The sequence below is a fragment of the Teleopsis dalmanni genome, chromosome 2, assembly GCF_002237135.1.
Source record: "Teleopsis dalmanni isolate 2A chromosome 2, ASM223713v2, whole genome shotgun sequence".
Classification (NCBI taxonomy): Eukaryota; Metazoa; Arthropoda; class Insecta; order Diptera; family Diopsidae; genus Teleopsis; species Teleopsis dalmanni.
Genome location: NC_051847.1, coordinates 36,830,665 through 36,845,030, shown reverse-complemented (window position 1 = coordinate 36,845,030; position 14,366 = coordinate 36,830,665). Strand labels below are relative to the sequence as shown.

General features: G+C 26.7%; 1 protein-coding gene across 9 annotated transcripts in view; it reads left to right on the top strand.

Annotated features, from left to right (window-relative positions):
- The window catches only part of LOC119677845 (protein enabled), a 30,533-nt gene extending 16,742 nt beyond the window's left edge, over nt 1-13,791 (top strand). The window contains exons 2-10 of one of the 9 annotated variants that reach the window (XM_038089397.1): nt 4,193-4,514; nt 4,584-4,810; nt 5,201-5,477; nt 7,381-8,037; nt 8,097-8,255; nt 8,316-8,498; nt 9,753-9,873; nt 9,942-9,966; nt 13,677-13,791. In XM_038089397.1, coding sequence (XP_037945325.1) covers nt 4,193-4,514; nt 4,584-4,810; nt 5,201-5,477; nt 7,381-8,037; nt 8,097-8,255; nt 8,316-8,498; nt 9,753-9,873; nt 9,942-9,966; nt 13,677-13,689 — 1,984 coding nt within the window. In that variant the 3' untranslated portion in view covers nt 13,690-13,791. Of the gene's footprint in view, nt 1-4,192; nt 4,515-4,583; nt 4,811-5,200; nt 5,478-7,308; nt 8,038-8,096; nt 8,256-8,315; nt 8,499-9,752; nt 9,874-9,941; nt 10,007-13,676 lie in introns of those variants that run through there. The other 8 variants (XM_038089394.1, XM_038089392.1, XM_038089391.1 and 5 more) reach the window with 8 other exon arrangements.
- Nucleotides 13,792-14,366: the final 575 nt, after the last annotated feature.

Genomic DNA, 14,366 nt, shown 5'->3' with positions numbered 1-14,366 from the left:
AATTGGTTTTATAACTTAGTAGCTCATCTTCGAGTGTATAATAACAACCCGACATCTGTGTGTTACTTGGGCAGAAGAGTTTGGGTTAGCTCTGTCACCAAATATGAAAAACGTAGAAACATCGCATTGACAAGGATTTATAGGTTCTATTTTTTTAAAGATCCAACTTATACTAACTTACCCGATTAAAAATATATTGTCGAAGTTGATTTAAAAAAATGTTTGTTTTTTAAATTTCCTTTTTACATTTATATTTATTTATATATATATAAATGTGTGTGCATAAATTTATTATTATATACGAATATTATGTATTGGAGTATATAATTTTTTATATTTTTGTTTTGTGCAAATATTTTAGTTTTTTTTTTTTCTTGGTACAATAAATATTTACCTATAGAATATATTTTTTATGATGGTTAATTCTACCTTTTAAACTAAGTTTATACACAATATTTTCCAATTAAATCTAATATTTGTTTACTGTCCATCTGCATCTGCTAAATATTTGTGTATGAATCATTGTTATATCATATTTCGATATATGTGTTGGATATATATTTCCATAGTCAAGCTCTACTTAAAATATTTTTGTTTGAATATTTACAAAAATTATTTATTTTCTTATTTTTTGTTTATTTTTCCTTTTTGTCTTAATAAATATTGAAATTGTCAACTATTCTTCAACGAAACACTTAAGTGTTTACAGTAAAAGATGGATTTGACAAGAGTATGAAGGAAACTGAGTGTAGTAAAAATATGAAAACTGTGCAAAATTGCATTTAAAATATATAATATTATATAAAATATCTACAAACACTAGATTATATAGTAAATAATTATAATGACATAACTATGAATGAATAATTAATAAATGCGGAATTTTATTAGATAAGCGCAAAGGAGATTATGAACTAAATTGATAAATATTTTTTTGTATGTACAATATAATTTAATAAGAAAATTTTTATTGACTTTAACTACATTATGCGATATAATGCACTAAAATTTAAAAATGTATTTGTTAATTATTTATTGTTATCGTTTGCGTATACGGTATGCGCTCAATAATAGTGACACTCGACGGAAATGGTAAATTTCAGTAATGAAGGACAATGACGCAACAATAAAGTACGGTGTAAAACCGGTTTTAGCAATTTTTTAGTATGTAATTTGTTGTTATTTAGTGGTCTTTCTTAATGAAATATACTCTGTTTATTTCTGTCTGTTATAAACAGACTATATCTCTTATAAACAGACATAATGAATATATTATTTGATGACTATATAACGTCTAAATATTGATTTTTTATTCGAAACAGTGTTGTATGGTCAACAAAATTTCAATAAATTAATCAAAGTTTTGTTGTTGTTTATTCGTTACAGTTCAAACCCTTCAAGTTTTCTTTTCGTTATATGACGAGTCACATTCAACAAAATAAATTAATCTTAATGAGTTTTTACATTATTAATTAAAATAAAATACTCTCAATAATTTGGACATTTTAGTAATAGGGACAATCCTATATACAATCATGTTGAAATTATTAAGAGTATACTGTATATTCTTCTGTTTAAAAACTTTTTAAATATATTGTTTCTCAATTAAAAATTTAATAAATAAATCGCAAAAAACAAATTTAAACATTTTTTTGCTAATTAATAATTTTCCATAATAATCCTATTAAACCTACTAATGCAGCCCAGTTTAACTATGAATTATGGCCTTGTTTAGAAATATTTTTTAGTTTGTATTTTGGATGTTTCCATAAAAAATACGAAATTTACTCTACTATAAATATCAACTGTGTAAGTTTAGCTAGTTTTATTTATCTTAACAAACTCTTTAAAAACTTCTTCAGAGCAGTAAACATTGTTGTGGATTTTTCTGCAAAAGTTGAACCAAGAGTCTCCCACACATCAAAAATTTATAGATTAATTTTTTTTTTTGTTTTGAATTATTTTTGCTTATTTAAAAATTCTGTTTTAGATATTTTAAGCCTGCTAAACTGCATTCACTTCACTTGCCATTTTAGTAAATTAAATATTTGTGTTGTTCTTCAACATCTACAAATATGTGCCTTAGCTGCGAACTATAAAGACTGAATTGGCATTCTTTTCTAATGACAGGTGTTTTGCTTCGTTTAGCTGATAATTGGTTTTATTATTAATTAGTATCTGAGTTTAATGTTAAATGTGTTTTTAATTTACTGATCTTCTCGGAAATGAGATTACGTGAAAATGTCTGTTTGTTTCCTGTTTTGTAATATTGTAAATGGTATCCAACTTATTGGTATGTGTCATAGACGTGCAAATCTTTTATTGTTTTGAGGAACTGTTTGAAGAACTGACAATAACGCATTGTTTTTGTCAAGTACTCATAAATAAAATTGCTTGAACCTGCAATTATTCTAAAGATTTCAAATGAACTAACATGATGTGAGGCAATAATTATCTTGCGACATTTGCGATTATTTTCAAAGAAGTAGAATTTTTGCATTGGAATGGAGTTCCTTAAAATTTTTTCTATTCTTTAAATACTTTTTAAGTTTTATGATATTTTCAAAGTTTCACAAAAATAATTTCTCTAGTTTGTTTCTATTTAAACTAAATAATGGTAAATAAATAATTTCTAATATTGAGTTCGAAAAGGTTGTTCTATGGCACATCTGCTATTTCTTGTTGGGCTAGTTATGGTTATGAAGAAAAGAAATATTTTTCATTGTACTAGATATAGTTATGAAAAAAACAAAATAAATATTTCTCATTGTGCTCGATACAGGTATAACGAAAACGAATAAGAAATCGCTATTAAACATACAGTATAGTCTTAATGCGGTTTTATAGATCTAGAATAGGCGGATAATATTTCTGTACTCATTTACATCCTTCTTAATATGAAAAGTAAATAGCAGATCTTACGCCTTTTATACACCTCCATACACCAAATAACTTAAATGAGCTCTTGTCAGTCCTTTTAATATATTTTCTAAAAGAAATATTCCAATTTAGTACAGCTAACCATTAATACTTAAAGAAATTAATTATAAACTATTAAAAAAGTCTTGGATGTATGTCAAAGCCCTAGACAATAAAAACATCTGATTCAAGTTAAAAAATTTTGCAGTTTATTTCATTTATAAATTTTAACTCATCTCTTAACAGTGTGCAAACTTCTGTAAGCTATCAACCTCAAGCAATACGACTTAAGAATGCTGAAATCAGAGATTTCAGGAAGACCAGCATAAAAAAATACTGTCCTTGCTGTACTCTAACTTTCGTTCTCAATGCTAAAATCGTATAATTCTTGTTGTCCTAGCTTCTTCACGTTATACCTGTCCATTAATTTCTCTCTTTCAAAATCTCTCTTTAAATTTCTAATCTGTTCTAAATTATGTGTTTCTAATAGCAACTACTTAGATTATTGTATATAGAGTAGTTTCTCATTAAAAGTTTTAATAGTCTTTCAACATAATTCTTCAATGCTTTCCTAAGCCTAGTCCCGATTTTAATTATGGGCCTCGTCACAATCTTATCTTAAGTGTTTATTTCACAATGATCGCTTATAGCATTTTTTATTGTTAGTAACTTTTTATTGTAAGAAGTTACTTTTTATAATATGAATTGTTTTAAGAAGAAGAAAGTCAATCTTTAAAGAATTTCATTAGTAAAAAACATATGTAGCACGTATAACTTGATCAAAGGTTACATTATAATACTCTTCAAAGTTTTGTTTTATATAATGAAGAAGGCCTGAAAAAAATTGAACGTGCCTCTGACAAGTTACATGTCCATAATTATTCTTGGAAAATTATAACACTTATAATACACGCTAAAATATCGACCGTGGTTTGTTTCATAATGTCTGGATTCTGGTATGAATGGTTTCACAAATTCTGCTTTAATTGCAATTATTAATAAACAATAAAGTATTTATGATATAAAATGTAAAACTTGTTAACGCAGTTGTTTGAAAATACTTTAATTATATTTTTTAAAAACAAACAATTATACTGTGTAACAAATATATATAATAATGTAAAACAAATTAGTTCTATATGATTTACATATATAGTTTAAGGATATGAATTTGTATGTATATGCTTTTATAGAATATAAAATAGTTTAATATAAAATGAAGCTTTTAAAAGCAAATATTTTACTAAAAACATTTTTTTTTATTTATTTACAGTGAACAAAGTATTATTGGGGCCCGCGCCTCAGTTATGGTCTACGATGATACCCAAAAGAAATGGGTACCATCGGGAAGTTCATCTGGTCTCAGTAAAGTGCAAATCTATCATCATCAACAGAATAATACATTTCGTGTTGTTGGTCGAAAATTGCATGATCACGAAGTGGTCATCAATTGTTCTATAGTTAAAGGTCTCAAATATAATCAGGCTACAGCAACATTTCATCAATGGCGCGATTCAAAAAATGTTTATGGCCTAAATTTTTCAAGCCAACAGGATGCGGAGGGTTTTGCGCGAGCTATGATGCATGCCTTAGAGGTAAGAAAACTACAACTTTACAAAATCTTATTTAAATAATTAATCAATTAATCTTTTATACTCTTACAGGTACTAAGTGGTCGTGTAATTAATAATCCAGGTCAGCCTACAAATGGTAATGGTTATGAGGAAGATATGGGATATCGCACAATGACTAGTGAAGATGCGGCTATATTGCGTCAGCAACAAATTGCTGGTCAAGTAACACCATCGGCACAAACACCAACCTCACAAGCAAATCAAAATAATATACCACAAAGCCCACCTACACCACAAGGACATCATCGTACTAGCAGGTTAGCTAAGTTATCTAGTCTAATGAGTGCTTCAGTCGTAAATATTAATTAAATATTAACTAATGTAGATTTGTTTGTTAAATATATATCATATATAAAATATGTTAATGTATAATTAAGTTTACTTGTAACAATTTTAATTTTATATATTCAATCTCTCTTTTTTTTATGTTTATAACATGTATGTTTTTCATCACCGTCGCATCAAATAACTCATTGCAATTTATCGTATGACATTAAACGAAAAACCTTTCACCTTATTATTAACGTTTTAAAAACTCACCACATAATTTATATCCTTTGTTCCTACTTAATTCAATTCAAATTAATTCGATTTGTAAAAATTATCCTTAAAAAAATTCGATACATCCAAAATTTCAAACACTAAAGAAATTCCCTTAGCGCTCCACCAGCACCCCAGCCACAACAAATGTCAATACCACAACAGCAGCAACAAGCACAACAATTGTATGGACAGACTACTAATGGACCAACACAAAATGGTATGCAACAACAGCCACAGACACACATACCACCTGTACCAGGTCAGACGCAATATCATGCACCACAGCAATTGCCACAGCAACAGCAGCAACAACAACAGCAACAACATGCCGTTTATGCGTCACAACAAATGATGAACACCGCAGGATATCAACAAAATCAGGTATGTTGCGAAAGGAAGCTCATTGCATGCTAATGTAAGGTTTTTAATTTAATATTTATCTTAGTAAAAATAAACTGTTTAGAGTAGATAATAGAATAAGTGAAATTTTAAACTAATTACGAGAACGAATGTAGAGGTAATTTGTGTTTACAATTGGCTTAAGGGAACTTTGAGTTAGTGGAGATTTTTAAATCTAATAATGACTGTCACCCTTCAGCTTTAGTTTATTTTTGTCATAATAATAAAATATTTACAGAAACACTATATAGTGATAGAAGGTAGTTAGGTAGGTGATAAAGTGGATTGATGCCAAATTCACCTCAATTAGCTAGAGAGCCGTTTTTAACCATTACCTATCCATATTCTAACTTATATATTTGTCTTGTTAATTCTTTCACGTTGTCTGCTTTCCAGATTCTAGTGGTTTACAACCACGTTCCTAGTAATATTGAGAATACGATTGAACGTTTTATAACGTCGAATACATTAATGAATTTAACTATTTAGGTGATTTATATTTTCAGACGTTGTAGAATGAATTGAAGAATAGAATCCCAAATGCTTAAATCTATATAGTAGCACAACAGATGCTCAATGATCTCTTACTCGAATGGTGGGCAACCCAAGCTTCGATAGCACAGGCCTAGTCTGTCCTCTAGTGTTGTACTGCTCTATCATTATTTTAGATGTTCTTAACTTGATTGTGTGAATTGAATTAGATATTTTAGAATTGGATTATGTAGGTCATGTTACCTACATAATGGTACATTAAATAGCTTCTTACTCAATTTTTAGTTATTAGCATAAATCACATATTGAGGTATTAGTAATTCTAATAGATACTCTTGAAAAACGTTTCAAGACTAACTTTTGTAATTTTATTGACATTTAAATTTATTGTTATTGAATTGCAATTAAAATGAGCATAATAAACTTATTAGCCAATTCCTATCAATTGCTGATTTGAGGTATTTCTTTTTAAATTTTCCCAACATTTGTGGCTCTAGTAAACAAACTGTTTAAGTAAAATTTAATTGACTTCATAAAATACTTTGCTATTGAAAAATATGCTGAGATCATTGTATCTGAAAATGCTTCAAAAAGCTAGCAATGAGATGCATATAAATAAATGTATAAAAAAAGAGGTGAAAAAAGCTGTACAATGAAAATTAAAGATGCCGGTTTCAATAAACCTTAACCTCAAACATTTCAACAACTTTTTTGCAAAACAAAAAGAATACGTTTTTTTAAAATATTGTAAATAAATTAGAAATATGATTAAATATATTTTAAAAAATAATTTTAAAAAAATTTATAAACACTAAGTTTTAGATATGATAATAAAATTTTATAATATCTTTAGTTATATAAATACATACATATGCTGTACATAATATATTGTATATAGTATCTTTGGTTAACTATATTTTAGTATTCGTGTTAAAAACATTTGCTTTAAGAAATTGGGAAAATTGGGCTTTTTTCATTTAATATTCTTTTATTTTATTATCAATAACCTTAGTTACCTTAGATGAATTTTAAAATTAAGAAAATTAAAATAAAAATGATTTATGATTTGCTTTTATTTTTCATATTTTCCATATTTCGTATTTTCTATCTCATTTCATTATTCCTTAATCCGATCCGATAAAAATTGTTCTGTGCCTCATTCTTGGATTTCGAAATTATACTGCCGCACTGTAAACTATCCTACCGCTTAAAAACAACAACAACATTTGTAAAAAAATTATTATCCATAAAAAAAAATTGGCCTTCGTTATTTTATTTTAACCTTAAAAATGGCCTAAATCCTCAACATCATCTTGTACAGTATCAGCCAACCAGTCATTACGTCTTATCAAATTCTAATCCAAATTTAAATCTACATCAATACCCACAACAGCAAGGCGTACCACAACCACCGATGCCGCCGCCACATCAATCGAATGGACCCATTTATGTTTCCACACAATCACAGTTGCCGCCTGTTGTCGGTGGTGGTTTACCAACATCAGCCAGTTCCAATAGTGTCGTATATGCCAGTCAACCACAAATCATGGCTAATGTACCCATACCACCACAACCACCACAGCCACCAGCAATGCCCAATGGACCGTCAATACAATCCAATGCATATGTTCAGCTAAATGGTGTACAGAGTCAACATGAGAGTCCTTATGGTCAGGTGCCAGTTGCGCCGCCTATGATGCAACCACAAGCAAACAGCGTAGGTAGTGTACCCATGCCACCACCTTTGAATCGTATGAGTAGCGGTGGTGGTCAACCTCCTGTTGCACCACCACCACCGTCATTTGGTGGTGCACCCGTAAATGCAAATCCAATGTTTAATGGTGGTGCAGTAAATGCTCCACCACCACCACAACCGCCCGCACCACCAGCACCACCGGCACCGCCTGCTATGATGGGTGGACCTGCTGCACCGCCACCTCCACCACCGCCGCCAATGGGTGGTATGCCAGCAAAAAAAGAGGATCCACAATCTGAATTGATGGGTTCATTAGCAGCGCAACTACAACAAGCTAAGCTCAAGAAAAATAAGGTATGCTTTTATATTTATTTAATTGTTTTATTTAATTAATAAAATATTTTATATTACAGACTGCTCCACCACCTACAGAAAATAGTGGTAGCAGCACTTCTAGTGGTGGTAGCGGAAATTACGGAACAATTGGACCCAGCTCATCTGGTATGGCATCGATGATGGATGAAATGGCTAAAACACTTGCACGCCGTCGTGCACAGGCAGAGAAGAAAGAAGTATGCTTTTTTTTGAAATTCTCGTATTTATATTTTATTTATATAATTCATATTTTACAGCCGGATGTGGAACCTGAAGTAAAACAACGACCTTGGGAAAAATCAAATACTTTACCACATAAATTAGGTTCTAATTCAAATAATGCCAGTTCGAATTCCAATAGCACATCGAATGGGGGAAGCGAATCACCACGACCTATGCGTAAACGTTTTGGTAGTGCCAGTGAAGAAACGATACTTAAGGTATGAAACATTTATTGAAGAAAACTAACATTTTTTAAGTTAAAAAAAATAATATAATAATGATAATAATAATGATAATAATAATGATAATAATAATGATAATAATAATGATAATAATAATGATAATAATAATGATAATATAATGATAATATAATAGATCCTGTGTATTCATTGTTAGCTTGAAAATCAATTACATTTAAATTTTTTTAATCGGATTTTACTTGTAAGCAACTAACTTTCCAGAAGATCTAAGACAGCTTCAATATCTCTACTAAAACATAATTTAACCTTGATTAAACGACCTAGAGAGTTTAAACTCTTTGAGTTTAGAGTAAGAAAGCAATAGATTCGAATGTTTAATCTGTTTCAGATCAATATGAATACATATTGCCATTTCAATGGAACAATCATGAAACAAAATAGTTTCATATCAGATGGATAGACGCTTTTAAAGGTGAGAAGTAACTTTTTAAAGTGTGCGGAGTGTAAAAGCTCTTTAAAACATTGGCCCGGCTGCGTTAGATGACATTATATGTATGATACGAAGAAAATAATCGATATATGCAGCAGTTGTTTTGACAGTAACTTTTTATTATCTTTTACAACTTGCATTCTAAAAGTATGTACTGCTTAGCTTTCATATGATTGGAGTTTATTTTAGTCCATATCACAGTCCTGTGTGTTTCTCATCTTGTAGAATTTTTGCAAAAGGTTGCTTTTTTTATTCCTGTCTATGTGTTTCAGAGCATTTCCCATATCATGCCACATAATCAATATATTCAACCATTTACAATTTGTATATATTTTATATATAAGTATTTTATTAGTGCTATGATATGATAACACTGCAAAAACACCAAGTCAATCAAATAATATCAAGAATATATATATTATTAATACTCTTTCATGAGGTTTTTATCCATATTATAGTTTTTTTTTTGTTATAAATCAATCATTTAAATTATATACTTTATAATTACTTGGAGAATTATATTTTATTATATTATATTTTAGTTCCTCCAGAACTATTAAAATATCTTTTAAGTGACCTTAATATTAAATTATTTTATTTATTGTTCTATTTATATATTTTATAAATTTTATCCATTATTTTATTTATTATTTTTATTATTATTTTGTTTATTATTTTATTTATTATTTTATTTATTGTATTATTTATATAGTGTATATAATTAAATATTTTTTGCATAGTGTATTTTTTAAAAATAAAATTACTAATACACTTTTTAATAGCAGGTCAATGGAGATGGCTTATCATTGGCATTATCTAGTGGCGATTTAGATACCCTTAAGGCTGAAATTGTGCGTGAAATGCGTCTGGAAATACAAAAAGTTAAACAAGAAATCATAGACGGTAAAATAAATATATTAAAAATTGTTCAAATATTCATAAAATAATATTATTTATATATTTTTTTTTAGCTATAAAATCCGAATTCAATAGAAGGTAAAATAAGTAACTGAATCGAACAGTATCAACTACCATGCAAAAGCGGTATCATTTATTTCATAATTTATATACTATTATATTTAAAAGTGTTGTCGTATAAATTTATCTTTTTTATACAAAATTTATATGGAACAAAAATTAAAAAAAAAATACACCAATATTATATACAAAAATAGAAAATAAAATGCAAAAGTTGTGTTAAATTAACAAAAAAAAAATTTATATTAAAAACTTAACGAATGAAAAATGAACTGAAATTATATACAAATAAAAATTTTACATAATATAATACGTAAATATAATTATACTATCATATACATAGCAAAGAGTGCATTACTCTAAATAGTAAACGTTTCATGTGTTTATATACATACATTGAATATATAAAAAACATATAATTAAATATATAAATATATATGTATGAACGTATGCACATAAAATAAATATTTAAATATTATAATATATTTATATTATAATAGTTAGAATAGTTGTATAAGGTATATATTATGTAAAATTATATACAGCTTAAAGTATAAAAACATAATCGAAAAAAATCGCATGATAATTTTGATATTTATAAAAAAAATACACATTTCAAGTCGTTCACCTTAGAGAATTGACTACAACATATACACAATATCTATATAATATTTAGATAATTAAGCTGCGTAGTAGATTTTTCCAATCTTGCAAAAATTATTATAAATTTTATTTTAAAATATTTAAAAAAACAAAATCGCTAATAAATCGTATATAAATATTAAAATTTAAATGTATGCATACATTAAGGAAAACAACGTAATTTTAAAAAAAATTTAAATGTAAGTCTTTGTAAATTGTTTTTAATAGTCGTTTAAATTCTAATATGTAAGCATTTACTCTCATGTATTTGAAAAAAAAAATAATTATGTTCTTAAGTCTAAAAGCTTGTAAAATCAAATTTTTTATTATAATTATTAAAATTACTATTAGTTATTTTATCTAAATTTGATTTTTATGTTCCAAATTTATTTTATTTTTCAAATTTCAGTAAAATTTATTTTTTAAAATTACTTTTAATGTATTTATTTGCAACAAAAAAATGTTTGTTTTGTTTATAATATTTTTGCTGAATTAAAAAAATTTGTTATAACGTAAATAAATATTTTTTTAAAATTTTCCTTTTGTTATCGTATTATTCTAATAATTTTATTTTAATTTAAATATATTTGAGATATATAAATATAAATAAAAATTCTTTGCTTATTAATAGAAGCATTAGAAAAATAAATACTGCATCTGCGTGTTACTATTACTTATTATTATATATAAAAAACATTATTAAACATAAAAGATATATTGTAAGTTGAACGAAAATTGCATAAAATTAATTACAAGTGAATATATTTGCAAAATATTTGCAATTAATTATAACAAAAAGAAACAAATAATTTAAAAAGTAAATTTAAACAAACTAAAAAATTTATATAAATATTAGAAATTCTATTGCATTATAGCTTATGTATATTTTATATTCATTAAATACATTGATTAAATTTAAATAAATTTATTTAATAAGCATATTAATATAAAATTTCATCATTTGTTTTAATTTTTTTTTTTAATTCTAATTCAAAGTTATTAAGTTCTCTGCAAAATCAACAATAAAAAAGTATATGTTTATTTTTTTTAAGTGGTGATATTCAGATTAGAAAAAAAATAATTTTTAAATTTTAGAATGAAAGGGATAACAATTCTATAAAGTTCTAAGGATTTGAGTTTCTATACTTGAAGCGAATTGATCAGATTTTGAGGATGTTGTTGTAATCCGCTGGAACCTGTAAGCATATAACATGAAATGATAAACAAGATGATTACATGGGTGGGGAAGTGGATGGGTAATAGTTGAGTGGTGATCGAGGGAGGAAAGAGAATGGGGAGGATTGAATGGATGGGGGGTGGTATATAATTGAACGTTACTCTGAATCCTGGCGGAGTAACCTAACCACTTCAATGGGGTGTGTTCAAAGGTTAGGATGTCACCTGAATGGGGGAGTCGTGTTTTATGCTGTTCCTCGTACACTGACGTTTCTTATCTGCGTGTGAACAATGCTAATTTGTGGTGTCATATCAGGTCATAATTTGGGCCCAAAGCCACTACTCCAACCTAATCTTATGCACTGCTTTGTTATGTTATGGGGCATAAAAAAAAATATTTCAAAATTTTTTATTGATTTTAATATTTCTGTTTTATAAGTTAATTTTAAATATCGTAAAAAAATTAGATTGTCTTTAATTAAGATTGCAGTAATAGATGGTACATTATTTAATTTACATATCCATAATGAAATTGTTAAAAATTTAAGTTTATTTTATTCTATCTTAATATTTAAGGACCTTAAAAAAATTCATTTATTAGATTGATTGTAAAAAAATAATTATACATACTATAAATAATATTTTTTTAAGAATTATTATACTTTAATCAGACAAGTAGTTTTTCTTTCATAAATTATTTCTATATGATATTTTTTTGTTCTATAACCAATATTCAATATAAATTGGATTTGGAAGTACTTCAGCCTTGTGACAAGATTTAATTCCTGGCACTTGCAGAAAATATTATATACTTCTAAAAAACCAAAAGAGGTTTCCAAAGACCACTGCAGATAATGATTTAGTAATATCTGGAATAGCTGCACGGTCAGTCCAAGAATTTACTTGAATAAAATTGAAAAACTTTTGGATTTGTAAATTTCCTCATTGTTTTAAATTTCGTTAAAAGCTGTGTTAGTATGGAGAAAAAAATATCAGTGATATTCACAATCTCGGGAGACGACTTTAGTTGTATGTAACTCGCTTACCGAGCTTGTAACTCAAGTTCGTAAATTGCACTATATATTAATACTTCAATTATTAATAATATTTTTATTTTAAAATCAAGTTCTTTTTGTTTTGTGTTTCAAAGTTTTATTGTAGATCTTATTGATATAAAAAAAAATATAGATCAATATTCTATTTAACAGTTTAGACTGCTTTTACACTATAATTGTGCAATATTATTTTAACATGTCATTTAAAACTAATTTATTACTATTGTTATTATTATTTTAATATTAATAATATTGTTTTATACATATTTTATTTCAACGAAAAATTTTAATTTTAGTTTAATTTTTTTATTTTAATTTTTTTGCGCTTCATTTTAATTTATTTTTAATATTTCAGTTTTGCACTAAAATCATTTTAAACATTTTTTAATATGGAATTGAAAAGCATTTAAATATAAGAATAAAAAAAACAATACTAAATTTTATAATAATAAATTAAACTGATTTTAAAATATACTATATGACAAAAGAAATTAGATACTTAGCTAAGAAAATAGTAAATATTCTAAAATAGAAAAATTTGTCAAAAAAAAAAAACAATGTTCTTACCCAAATGAAATTGTAAATTTATTCTCCAATATATCAATATATATAACGCTAGTAAGCAATATAATACTTAATAGATAATCAAATACGATCATAGGTCCATATACTTGTCTGCCATTACACAGTAAATTGATTTAAATTATAAATGTATATTAAATAGGATTTATAATCTTAAGTTGTTGCCATTATATGATTTATATGAAGTTATTTGTATGAACCTTATGGGTAGAAGTTAAAAATTATATATCCTTGAATAAATAAAAGTTAAAAATTTTTTTTTGTTAATTTCAGGAACGAAATTTGAGGGAGAGGAAGTGATAAAGAACGAAGGAATTAAAAGATATAATTATTTAAAAAATGAAGTTATCTCATATATTGTATACAGTTTGTAATTTAACTCACAGTTGAAAAATAATAGTATTCAAAACTGTTTCTTTTAGATTTTTACTTTTGAACTTGATATTTATTAATCACGTTAGATGTGCCGACTATAATTTTAATTAATTTTGCGTCGTAGTATTCCAAAAAATTGTTTTTCCAAATTATCTAGATCTGCAAGTCTTAAAAGTTTTCTGCATATGATGAAATAGGTTGTGAAAAAATATATTTTGTTTTCTCTGTATTCTGCTATAATTATTTTTCTTTATAATAGACCTTTCTGATGAAAGTACTATAATGTACTCTTTTTATATATCCCCATATTTTTAAGGATCAATAGATATACTAGAACTTCAAATACTAGATGAGTTGATTAAAGCCTGGATCAATTTGATATTCGAGTACACTCAGCCATTCGAAAATTACATTGTGTTTCAGAAATGTATACGCCTATGGATGAAAGGTTTTCTTTTAGTTAAAGCATAATGTAATTATTAATGGAGGACTAGCGAAGCATGTAGTTTATGTTTGTTAAACAGTTGTGTGTAAAATTCATCCTATATTTAACTGGAATTGTAGCAATGGAAGTTTAGCAGTGGACAA